Source organism: Apis florea, unplaced genomic scaffold (assembly GCF_048593485.1).
Source record: "Apis florea isolate Af1SG1 unplaced genomic scaffold, ASM4859348v1 contig_2291_pilon, whole genome shotgun sequence".
In the NCBI taxonomy this organism is placed as follows: domain Eukaryota; kingdom Metazoa; phylum Arthropoda; class Insecta; order Hymenoptera; family Apidae; genus Apis; species Apis florea.
The window spans coordinates 641,991-655,291 of NW_028256553.1; the positions used below are offsets into that span (position 1 = coordinate 641,991).

Here is a 13,301-nt window from a genome sequence, read left to right on the forward strand (position 1 = left end):
ATGTAATGTGTACGTATTTTAATAGATTTTAACTTTGTAAATGTGTATACTTAATGATTTAATAAATCATAATGATTTTACATTTTTATATTTTTGTTTTTATTGTCTTTTAGTTGTATTTAATAGGTAATATAATGTTTTTAAGTATTTTTTATTAATTATTTTATAAATATATTATTTATATATAATATTTATGATATTTAATCATAAATATATAGATATAATATTAATCATAAATATAATCGTAATCATATCATAATTCTATCATAATTAAAATCAGCTATTATGTTCATAAATTAATTTTTTTTTTACGTTACATACTTATTTTTTTTTGATGATATATATTGTTGAATATAGTTTTTTACGTAAAATGTTCACTTATATTGCTATTTATTCTATTATGCAATATCTTAAGTGAATCGAGTTACATTTCTTCAAATAAACATTAAATTTTAAAAATATATACTTAAATTGTTTTTTTGAAATATTCTTTTTGAAATATTTTGAAAATCATGTAAAATTATTTAATATTATAATATAAATTATTATATAAATATAAATTAAAATATAAGGTATTATAGTTATTATAATATAAATATTATAATATATATATAATATAAATATTATATTTTTAAATAGAATTTAAAAACATAAATATTAATTTGACTTATAAAACTATGGAAACAAAATTATTATTTTTATATTTAAATTTATTTGAAACCGTTTATTTTTATAATTATTATTATTAACATATTTGTATTTGAAAAGATAAAATTTAATCAATTAAAAAATTGATATTGTATATAATTATTAGATATAATATATACCTAATAAAAATAACAATAACTTTCATATGTACAATATGCACAAAAGTGAATGTAAAATACAAAAATATATTTTAAAATAATTATTGAAATATTTAAAATATTTAAATTTCATTAAAATATTTAAAATTTACATTAATGATAATTATAAATAGAATTTTTAATGAATATTTAAAATAATACTTTCTATTAATGATTTAGATATATAAAAATATAAATCTTCTTTCTAATTGCAAATTAAACATCTATCTTTGTAAAATATGATTGTCTTCTTTAACTATTTGATCTGTGTCATGGATCGTAGTCTTCATGATTACGCCATCGATGATATCATAGATGCTGCAACTAATACCAACATCGATTCAGCATCATATTCTACGCTTATACAGATTTTTATTTTCACATAAAAGAATTTTTATTTTATCCTAATATTAATAGTTTGATTTTGATTTTATTTTTTTGTTAGTTTAGAAATAATTTCATAATTGCAATTTTTATTAAAAATTTTATATATATTATATATTCATTGTTTGAAAATAATTATAATATAAAGTTATAGTTAATATAATTATTAATATATTATAAATTATATAATTATAAATTATAATATAAAGTTATAATTTATATTTTACGAAATAATATAATATATATAAATTATATAATACATAATATAAAATAAATTAGTTACAATATGACAAACAATAAATATAAATAATATATATTTTTGTTTTTTTGAATTATTTATGTTTTATATAACTATCTAAAATATTTTTTCTTTTATATCATTTTCACATTATTTGTATTTACTCTAAAATAATATAAATAAAAATTATATTTCCATTAATGAAATTAATCAATTATATCACATGACATACAATATGAGTTAAACATGTATGTAATAATATGCTTCATGTTGTTTAATATCAATTCTTTAAAAAAATTGTTCATCTTTATTCTGTGTTAAATATTATAAATATTTTAAATATTTTTATTATCAATAATAACTTCAAATATGAATCTAATAAATCTAATATTATTCATATTAGATTTAATTTTTAACGTTAATTTTTATTTCTTATTACAATTCATAATATAATATATATAACATGACTTGTATTTAAAAAAAATTATTTTAAATATGTAAAACATTAAATTATTAAAACAGAATAAAACAGATGTAGTAGAAAACAGGAAGGTAAGAAAGCTATGGAATATAATACAGCTGATGTCAGCTGTAATGAGCAATGTTGCTAAAAGTGGATATGATGCTGTATTCTTCTTGTCTATGTATTTCGTCTACCCTCTCTTTTCATTCACATTCTTATGTCTACTCACGCATGCGTACTACGGTAAACATGTATCTGTCACTCTATAGTTAGTGATACTTAAATTCATATATAAATAAAAAAAAATTTAATTTTTTATATAATAAAAAAATAAAGCATATCAATAATAGTTCTTAATAGAAGAAAAGAAACATTTTTATGCATTATATTTTATGCATTTTTATTGTTATTATTGCATTTTATATATTTATATATATATTTTAAACATATGTACTTATGGTTCATATAATGAATAACTTTTTGAAAATTTTTTGAAAAAATAAAATGATATGCTTTTAATTAAACCGAATTGTATATTAGACTTTGATAAATTAAAAATGATATTTTTAGTAAGTTTTTGATTTGGTCTACTAATTCACTTATACATATATAAATAATTCTAATGTGTCAAAAATTTTAAAGAATTATTGTTATTTGATAAATGTTTGTAGTGGAGATGATAATAAGAAGAGAGATAAAAGAAAATAAAAAATATATACAATATATATATATATATTTGCAAATATATACAGTATAGATGAATTAATATATATAAATGGAATAAATAGACAAAGTTAGATTTTTTTTGATTATTATATTTTTTTATATTTATTATATTTTAATAATAATTATATATATTTCCTTGATAAAATAAAATTTCTTTTTATCATGAAAGATGTCATGAAAGTCAATCAAAAATACTTAAGCTTTAGCATAATTAAAACTATTTCTATTTAAATATTTAAAAAAAAAATTAAATAGATTGAAATATATTTACTTTCTTTTTCTTGATTGATTTTATAATATGTTTAAATTTATTATTTTATTATATCTTCGTTATATATATATTTTTTGGTATTGAGTGATATTTTCATGTTTATATTATTAATCAAATCTAGCATTCTAAAAATTAGCGATTTTAAATTGCAATAAATAATTTTTTTATAATTTTTATTCAATAAATTCATTTATATAAATAGATATTTTTAATTCGTATAATTCTGTCATTTATTTAGTATTATTATAAAATAGTTTTAAGTATTTAATCTTTAATTTTTTATTATATCTGTTTTTTGACATAAAACTCATAAAAATAGAAAGATATAACAAAGATGTTTTATATGATAATAGCGCTATATGTATTAAGTTTATTTATGTAATAAAAACAAATAAAACGTAGAATTTTGTGAAAAAAATGAATACTTTTTTATTTTTAAATGATGGATTAAATCATTTAATATGATATTTAATTTTCGTTTTATTCATATTTCATAATCTTGTTTTATTCCATCTTATTATTCTAAGAAAAAACTTTTCACTATAAAATTTTGATAATGTAATATAATATAATTAGCAATAATTATACAAGATATTACATAATATAATATAATAATATAATACAAGATATTTTTAAAACATCAAATAAAGAGTTTCAATTAAATTTTTTATAAATATTTATATTACTATCAATATCAAAAAATGATACATATAATTAAAAATAATTAAATAATTTTGCCTTCCTGTTTTATTCAAAAAATAATAATAAATCGTCTGATGAAAATATTTTAATTGGAATTAAAATCAAATATATATTTATTTATGCATATTCATATTTTGTTACAGAAATTGCAAAAGTACGAGCAAGTCTTTTTCAGATCAGTGGTGTCAAAAAAGAGCCACTGGTCTTGCCAGAACCAGAGGGTGAAGTCACAACACTTATGGAAAAAGTTTATGTACCTGTCAAAGAACATCCAGATGTAAATATTTATTTTTATTATGATATATTAAGGAAAATTTAATTTTTAAGAAATATCTTGAATCATATACAATTAATGTATATAATGACTTTTTTTATTAATTTTTTATTTTTTTTTATAAATAAACATCAAGAGCGCATATAAAAATCAATTTAAATATTTACTCAATACAAATTCAAGAAATATTCAGTTTATTTATTAACTAAGATTAATACTTTTATGTTTTTATTTATTATCATATTAATATTAATTATATAATTAATATACAGTAGATCTGTTAAAAAAATTATATAATTTTAAGTGTTAAAAAAGAAAAGGCAAGTAAAACAAAGTTTTTGAAATGAAGTTTTTAATGTTAAATTAATGCTAAACATATATACTATATATATTATTAATTCAAATTTCTATTATGAAATGAATAATAATAATAATAATGAATAAAATTAGAATAAGAAACAACAAAAATAAAAGATTAGATTATATTAATAATTATTATTAGACTAAAGCAATTATTTATTTATTAAAAAATATTTAATATCATATCTATTTGAATATGAAATTTTTAATTTGATGTCTTATTAAATACTGAGTTTATAAATTATATAGTCCAAAGGATATAATATAACAATAATATATATACATTGAATCTATTCATTTATATAAAATTATAAAACTTTTTATATAATTTTATTTAATTAGAAATATGAAAAACATTTATAATAATAATATATAAAATTTATTTTCAATTTTATATATATATATATATTTTTTCTAAATTTGCTTATAATTTTGTTTGTTATAGTTCAATTTTGTTGGAAGAATCCTTGGACCACGAGGAATGACAGCCAAACAATTGGAGCAAGAAACAGGATGTAAAATTATGGTTCGGGGGAAAGGCTCTATGAGGGATAAAAAGAAGGTAAAATTTTTTATTATATCCATATTTTATTAATTTATGTAAATATATTTTTACACTTTTTTGTAATATATATAGATATAGCTAAGTTTTACAAAAAAATACATAGTGTTAATGTTGCAATTTTAAATTAAATATTATTTCCAAGCTGCGTATGATTAATGAGAAAAAATTTTATCGTAAGTAAAAAAATAATAATAAGAATGTAAAATTTATTTTTTATATTTATTTTTTTATTTTTAACAGTATTTTGAATTGATTATAAGCAAATTGATATTAATATAAATTGATTATATACGGGATAATTATAAAAAAGTTTATAATTTTTAGATACTTATCAAATGAAAAAAAGATAATAACTTTAAAATTATAAAATTATAAAACAACAAAATTTTTTATATAATTTTATTTAAAAAAATATTAATTTTTTATTAATATTTTTTAAAGTTATAAACAATTTCTCAATTAACTTCTTGAAAAAATATGTTGTGTAAAAACAATGAATTACCTTATTTATATCTTATTTATCTATATTTTCTATTTTTTTTAATTAAAAAAAAATTCTTTATTTACATATCCTTTTTTCATTTCATTCATTTGCATAATTTTTTGAATGAAAATACTTAATTAATACTAATTAATCGTCTTTGTCGCATGAAAAATGTTGTTAACTCTTTTTAATTATTTATTAATTGTGAAAAAAATATAATAAATATAATAAATCATAGTAAGATAATTCTATGATATGTACAAAGTAAAAAGATAAATAATCCATTATTTACATGCAGTATGATAATTTCTGAAATGATCTCAATTCATTAACTTACTTTGATGGAAAAATTATTTATAATTTTGAAAATATTAATTTTTCAATCCATTTTTTAAAGTTTCTTTTTATTTATTTTATTTACTAAATAATTACTAATATTCTATTATATAATTCTATATAATCTAAAAGTTATGAATGCTTTTTTGATTATCTTATATTCAATTCATTTTTTAAAGATTCTTTTTATTTATTTTATTTACTAAATAATTACTAATACTCTATTATATAATTCTATATAATCTAAAAGTTATGAATGCTTTTTTGATTATCCTATATTCAATCCATTTTTTAAAGATTCTTTTTATTTATTTTATTTACTAAATAATTACTAATACTCTATTATATAATTCTATATAATAGTTATGAATGCTTTTTTAATTATCCTATATGATCATCATATTTATAGAATATACATATGATCTATACACATATGATACATATATATAGAATTTCTGTAATTTTATTTAATTATTAATTGTGATTAAATGAACATGAATATCATTTCTTATTTTGAATTAATTATATAGTTGTATTAATAGTTTACGAAAAAATATAAACATATAATATTGATTAAAAATAATTAAAACTGATTAAAAATTAATAAAATATTTATTTTACTTTTTTTGTGTAATTAATATTTATATTGAATAGTATCGACGGTTCTTATAATTCTAGATAAACTATTTTAATTTAATTTAAATTATTATAAATTAAGTTATACTATTATATTACACACGATATTAATTCGTTTATTAGGAAGAATTAAACCGAGGTAAACCAAACTGGGAACATCTGACAGATGAATTGCATGTTTTATTGACAGTCGAGGATACTGAAAATCGTGCCACTTTGAAACTTGCCAGAGCTGTAGAAGAAGTCAAGAAACTCCTTGTTCCCGTGGTGAGAAAGTTCCTATTATTAACTATAATATTTAAATTTATTGTAATATTTTTTCTTTAATTTTAATTGATGCATTATATTTAATGAATATTTAAAAAAATAAATATAATAATAATAATAATATATTAATCTTTCAGATTATATCATGATTTATTTAAACAATATTGATATATTTCTTATTAATTATGTTAATTGTTAGCAGGCTGATGGAGAGGATGAGCTAAAGAAACGACAATTAATGGAGCTTGCTATTATCAACGGTACTTACCGAGATTCTAACACAAAAGTTGCAGCAGCTACTGGTATATATCTTAAAATTTATTTTTTTTTACCTTATAAAAATAAAATATAACACATCTATATAATACGTTAGTTTAATAATAACATAATAAAATAGATATTTTAGGGACATACAAATAATTATACAAATTGTTGATATATTCATGGAATATCTTTGAAGAATCAAGAAAAGTCAAAATAAAAATTAATATACAAAAATATCTTAAGTCTTATTTATTAAATTATAAGCAATCAAAATTTGCGTTAACAAAATAGAGATAGAAATAAGTCATCTTCGTTGCATCGTTATCTCGCTTGATTTTTTATTTAATACAAAATTGTTGATACAATTAACTTATAACTTAATAAATAAGCTTTAACTGATATTTTTGTATACTAACTTTTGTATTTATTTTAATTTTTAGAACCGACTCCTCAAAGATGAATATATATTTATATTAACCCTCTTTATACTATATATATACAATATATATATGCTTTCTTATTCCTTACAAATAAATTATCATTATTTTTTCATCATAATCATACATAAAAATGTATTCAGTTTTTATTTATAACTACGAGTCATATATTATCATATATAATCATATTTTAGCTTGTGACGAAGAATGGAGACGTGTTGCAGCGGCTGCGGCAGAAACGCAGCGACTTCTTCCAGGCTTGGCCACACCTATGAGGACGCCCAGTGCTCCGTTGGGAGCACCGTTAATACTCTCTCCACGGATATCTGTTCCAACGACCGCAGCGTCTCTTTTGAATGGTTCCGGCCCACCAGGATCGCTCCTTTCTGCCGGTGATCCACATGGTTTAATTTACACACCATATGCTGATTATGCCAACTACGCAGCCTTAGCAGCATCGCCTCTTCTCACGGATTACACAGCAGCTGATCATTCTGGTGGGTTGTTTGCACGCTGATCTTAGTTGCAACAACGTTTTTCATGAATATTTTCTTTGATTGCTATTATTATTATTATTATTACTATTATTACTATTATTATTATTATTATTACTATTATTATTACTATTACTATTATTATTATTATTATTATTATTATTATTATTATTATTATTATTATTATTATTATTATTATTATTTTTATTATTATTATTACTATTTTTCCTATTTGATCTCTTCTCGATCTTCTAGCAAAAAAAAAAATAGAGTTTGCGAAAAAAAAAATAAATAAAGGAAAGAGATAAAAAAGGAATAATTCAGAGAAATGAAAAACGATATAATATATTTAGATTTTTTATCAATAATTTTAAAAATATTAAAATTTTTAATATTTTTTTGTGGAGAATCTTCTTTCTTTTATCTTCTTTAAATATACTTAAGTAATTGTACATTTATATATTTTGTAAAAGAAAAAAGTTGTTGTTAAAATTTTATTTTATATTTAATTCCATATGATATGATGATATGATTTTGCATACAGAGTATATCCTATTCAATTTTAAATTTTCTATTGATCTAAATAAATAATTGAAAAGTTAAATAGTAATAAATAATATCAAATTGAATGTTGAAAATTAAAATTATATTTTTCAATATATATTTAGAAAAAATGAAATATTAATTTATATAAAAACAAACTTATTAAATATTTCACATATTTATTATGAAATTATATATTTTTATACTTTTTGTTCTTAACTTTTACATAAACAATTATATAACATTTTATTAAATTAAATATTAAGATGTTTAAATCTTTCAAATTTACTAGAGTTCAATGCCTATGAAGAAAAGATATCGTGAAAAGTGTTTTAAAAAAATTTTTTAAAAATTAGAAGCGTAACAATGGTTACTCTGTATAATAATGTTAACATATATATATATATATATATATATATATACACATATCATTTTATATATACACATATATAAAATGTGTATATATATATATTTTTTGAAAATAAAAATAATAAAAGGATTCTCCATTGATAAATAAAAAAATACATATTTACATATGTGTTATATGTATTTTTTTATATATATCGTAAAAAAAGTTATATCGTAAATTATTTTATCGCACTTAAAAACGATTATTATTATTATTATTGATATTCTTATTATTATTTATTATTAATATTATCATTATTATTATAGAATTCTATTATCATTATATATTATCTTTTTATTATTATTATTATTGATATAATCTTTTATTGATGCTATTATTGTTTTTGATATCATTACATTAAATTTGTGATTATCATTCTGATTGGCATGGAAATCGTGATGATTTTAATAGATTCAGAATTCAATAGTTAATATTAAAAAATAAAAATTAAAAATTTGATATTATTTCAGGTAATAGGATTAAGTGGTATTATTTTTATTATATTATTGAAGGTTTATATTAAGAAATTCACATCAGTCATTTGCTAGTCGTATCAATTTTGATAATTATTTAACAATGATTAATTATTCAATAATATTATAACTCGCATTTCTGAAACAACAGCTAGAAATACTAGAAGTATTTGATGTAATATGTATATCGTAAAGAGAAAGTCGTGGAGTTCCAAAAAAAGGATTATAGTAGTTGCTAGATACTAAACATGTAATATTATAAATTTTTGTATCATATCGCGTATTTATATGAACAAGAAAAATATTAATTTTGACAAGAAAAATTTTCTTATTTAATTTTTAGATTATTTTTTCTAAATATTTAAATAATTTTTGGAATAACTTCGTAAGATTATAAATAATTTATTTTCTCTTATATTTTAAGTAACAATGTTACTTATTTTTATCCGGTATGACTGTTTTCTCTTTTACTCTCAAAAAAAGTAAAAGAATTATTTCTTTAAAGGTTGTATATTGTTACATTTTTATTGTTAAATTTTCTATATTGTTTAATAGAATTATAAATCCTATTCATATAATTACAAATTTATTAAAGTCATATTATGATTTAAAAAAATTTAATCAATCACATTTTTATTCGAAATTTATCAGATGATATATAGTTTTAAAATGATGTTCTCTTGAGATTTTTTAAGGTATTTTAATATCTTTGTTTTATATACTCGAATTTCATTAATTGTTTAAAACAAACAAGATTTCAATACGTACAGTATTCAAACTTTTACGCGATTAATATAAGAAATCGATTCGCATATATGTATATACATAGTTACGCATAATCGTATCGATTAAAAATGAAGATTAATCTTCTCTTTGTTAATAAAATACTCGATTATTGTATGACAAATTATACACTCATACATTCGTTACCATTTATTACACATAGTGTAAATCATCAATGTGTTCAGTAGGTATGATATGTTTGAAAAATAAAATACTCTCAATTCAATTATAAATCTTATTATAATTGAAAATAATAATAATTTTCTCTGTATAAATACGTACATGAATAAATAATTATCGAAATTAAATTATTTATTAAAGGTTAGATTGATTGAAATTTATTTTTTATATTATTTTATATTCATTATACAATTTTTTATTATATTGTTTGTTTTTTATTTATAATTCTTATATATTTTATTTATATTCTTATATCTATCATCATTTTCTTATTGCATTTAAGTACTATAACATGCTCGAATATTATATTTATAATATAAAAGAATTCGTAATCAAAATTTCAGTAAAACTTTGATATAGATTTTATTTAAAAAATTAATTCCTGATATATAAAATATTCGTATAAAACAAAATATTAATTAACATATTTACTTCAATTAAATAGATCGAATAAAATCGATTTAAATGTAATTTAAAAATTATGATTGAGGATATATATAACTCATATAAAATAATAAATTTTGTAATTATAAATATAAAAAAAAGAGTCGCTTTTATATGAATTTTTTTTAGAAGAAAAGTTCTAAAATATCTATAAATAAGCCAATTTTGGATATTGAATATTTATATATATAAACATTAATCATAATTTTTGTTTTTACATTTGACATTATTAAAGGAGAGTAATTAATAAAAAATTTTATTTTTTAAATATATCAAGTCCTATGACATGCAACGTATTTTATTTGTATTATTTAAAAAAATATGAAAGAACGAATATGCACATGTCAACACATCTGTATGTCGATTCTATGGTGCATTGCTATATTGATTATATATATATATTATATAATGAATATTTAATGAAAAAATCAAATATTATTTATTGTTATAATTTTAATAAAATGATCAATATTAATATAATTTAAAGAATAGGAATTAAGAAAAGAAATAAGCCAATTTCTCGTCAAAGAAAACATTAAATATATCTCTTTTCTTTTTATATTTTCAGATTTTCAGTTTTTATATTTAATTAATATGACATATTATACAAATGGATTTAATTTTTATAAGTGCAAATATTATATTATAAATCAAATATAAATTTTATTAATATTATAAATTTTATTAACATAAAATATAATTTAATATATTTTATTTATTGTTGCAAATTTTGAAATGTTATAAATTTCACTGTTATATATTGTGGAATTATATTTTTAAATGTTTATTATATATATTATATTTATTCTCATTGGTGCGAGAAATTTGTTTATTTTTAGTCTTAAAATATTTTAAGGCCTTTTACAAGATATAAATTATAAATAAATTTAAAAGTTACATCGCATTTGAAAAATGAAAATATCTTAAGTCAAAAGAATAAGGCCATTTCTTATATTTATATATGATATTATTATTATTTATTTATATAAAGTTTTACACTATAAAAAATAAATAAACATTAAATGTACGCTTATTAAATTTATGTAAAATTTAATGTACAATAGTTTGATACATAATTTACAAATGCACATCTATATTTCTAGTTTTTTTATTCTTCATTAATAATTGCTTTCTAAAAAAATTATATAATTAGACATATTAAATATTTCTAATTATATGCATAAAAAATATATTACATTATCTATTTATTTCGTTTTTATTAGTTTTTGTCACTTTATTTTTTATCTTTTTAAATCATATTGAAAATTGTATTGAAATCATAAATGTAAATAAATATTTTTCAATTATATGATTATAATGTTTTTGAAAATTTCGATATATATCAATATATATATTGAAGCTGGATCATACATTAGATGTGCATAAAGTAAAAATAATTTAAGGATTAAGAAAATTAAATTGAGATGAATAAATTGCGCTCAATTTTTATCATATATTGAATATAGAGAATCATCGTACAAAAATATCTTGTATATATCTTTCTTCTAAAGAAAGAAACGTATAATAGACATATTTAACTCTAGAAATTGTATTTTATGCATAAATAATAGTTATCACTTACAAATTAAAAATAGATATTTTTTATATATTTTTACTTTATCCATTTTTACTTTCTGAAACTAATCGAATGTGATTTATAAATAAATCACAATTTTTTTATAGCAAATGTTATAAACGACTGTCAAAACTTGGAAAATAATTATAATATGTACATGTATATTTCTTAAAAGAAAATCAGTCTTTTTTTATACGTTAATAGATTTTTTTTTACTAATCATCGTTTAAATAAAATATTATATTAACACAAAAAATATAAATTTTTCAAATTTATAATTATAGTAAAAATTTTTTTTAAAGATTTTACTCAAAATTGATTAAATATGAAATCAAAACCAAAAATAATTTATACTCAATAGTTTTTGGTATTGTATTAATAAAATTATATATTTTAGGAAATATTAGTAACATTTTCTGAATTTTTTATACCAAAACTATATTTTTAAATTGTCTTATTATTATTATATTTTATATTATTTGTTCTTTCTTTAAAAAAAATAAAATTTATTTTTAATATTTTTTTTATTAATATTTATATCAAAATTACACAGATTCAAAAATAAAAAAAAATTTGACAGCTAAATATTAATAAGAAATAAGAAGTTAAGTATTCTTTTAATGTTGTTATAATATTTTATATTTAATATTAAAAAGTCTCAAACGTATAAAAATTTTTATTCTAGAATTACTTTAATAATAATTAAATGCAATTTAAATATAAAATATATAGGAATTTATTTTATTGAATTTTTTTATTCTAACAAAATTTTACTTGATATAGATTTAAAAAGCAATAATAAAAACAATGTTTTAGGGACCAAATATTTCTATGCAATTTTATATTAGTATTAAGTATTAATATATTATTAATATATATTTAATGTATTTGATAGATAATAAGAAAGGAAAAAAAAATGAAAATTTTGTAATGCATATATTTAATATTTCATTGATATATATGATATATTATATTATTGATATTATTTTTACGATGATTATGCATGAAATATATTTAAATAACAAAGTATAAGACAGATAATCAATTTACTTCTAAAAGTCATATTGATCTATCTGAATTCTTATAAAAATTACATCGGGTTTTGCAACACAAATGAATATTAAAATAAATTAAAAGTATTATAAAT

At 17.4% G+C, this 13,301-nt stretch overlaps 1 protein-coding gene across 7 annotated transcripts in view; it reads left to right on the plus strand.

Annotated features, from left to right (window-relative positions):
• The window catches only part of how (protein held out wings), a 32,776-nt gene that overhangs the window by 11,307 nt on the left and 8,168 nt on the right, over positions 1 to 13,301 (plus strand). For 2 of the 7 annotated variants that reach the window (XM_086903273.1, XM_086903274.1), the window contains exons 2-6: positions 3,773 to 3,906; positions 4,709 to 4,825; positions 6,408 to 6,548; positions 6,754 to 6,853; positions 7,447 to 7,749. In XM_086903273.1, the coding sequence (XP_086759399.1) occupies positions 3,773 to 3,906; positions 4,709 to 4,825; positions 6,408 to 6,548; positions 6,754 to 6,853; positions 7,447 to 7,749 (795 nt within the window). Of the gene's footprint in view, positions 1 to 3,772; positions 3,907 to 4,708; positions 4,826 to 6,407; positions 6,552 to 6,750; positions 6,854 to 7,446; positions 7,884 to 13,301 lie in introns of those variants that run through there. The other 5 variants (XM_086903270.1, XM_086903276.1, XM_086903271.1 and 2 more) reach the window with 4 other exon arrangements.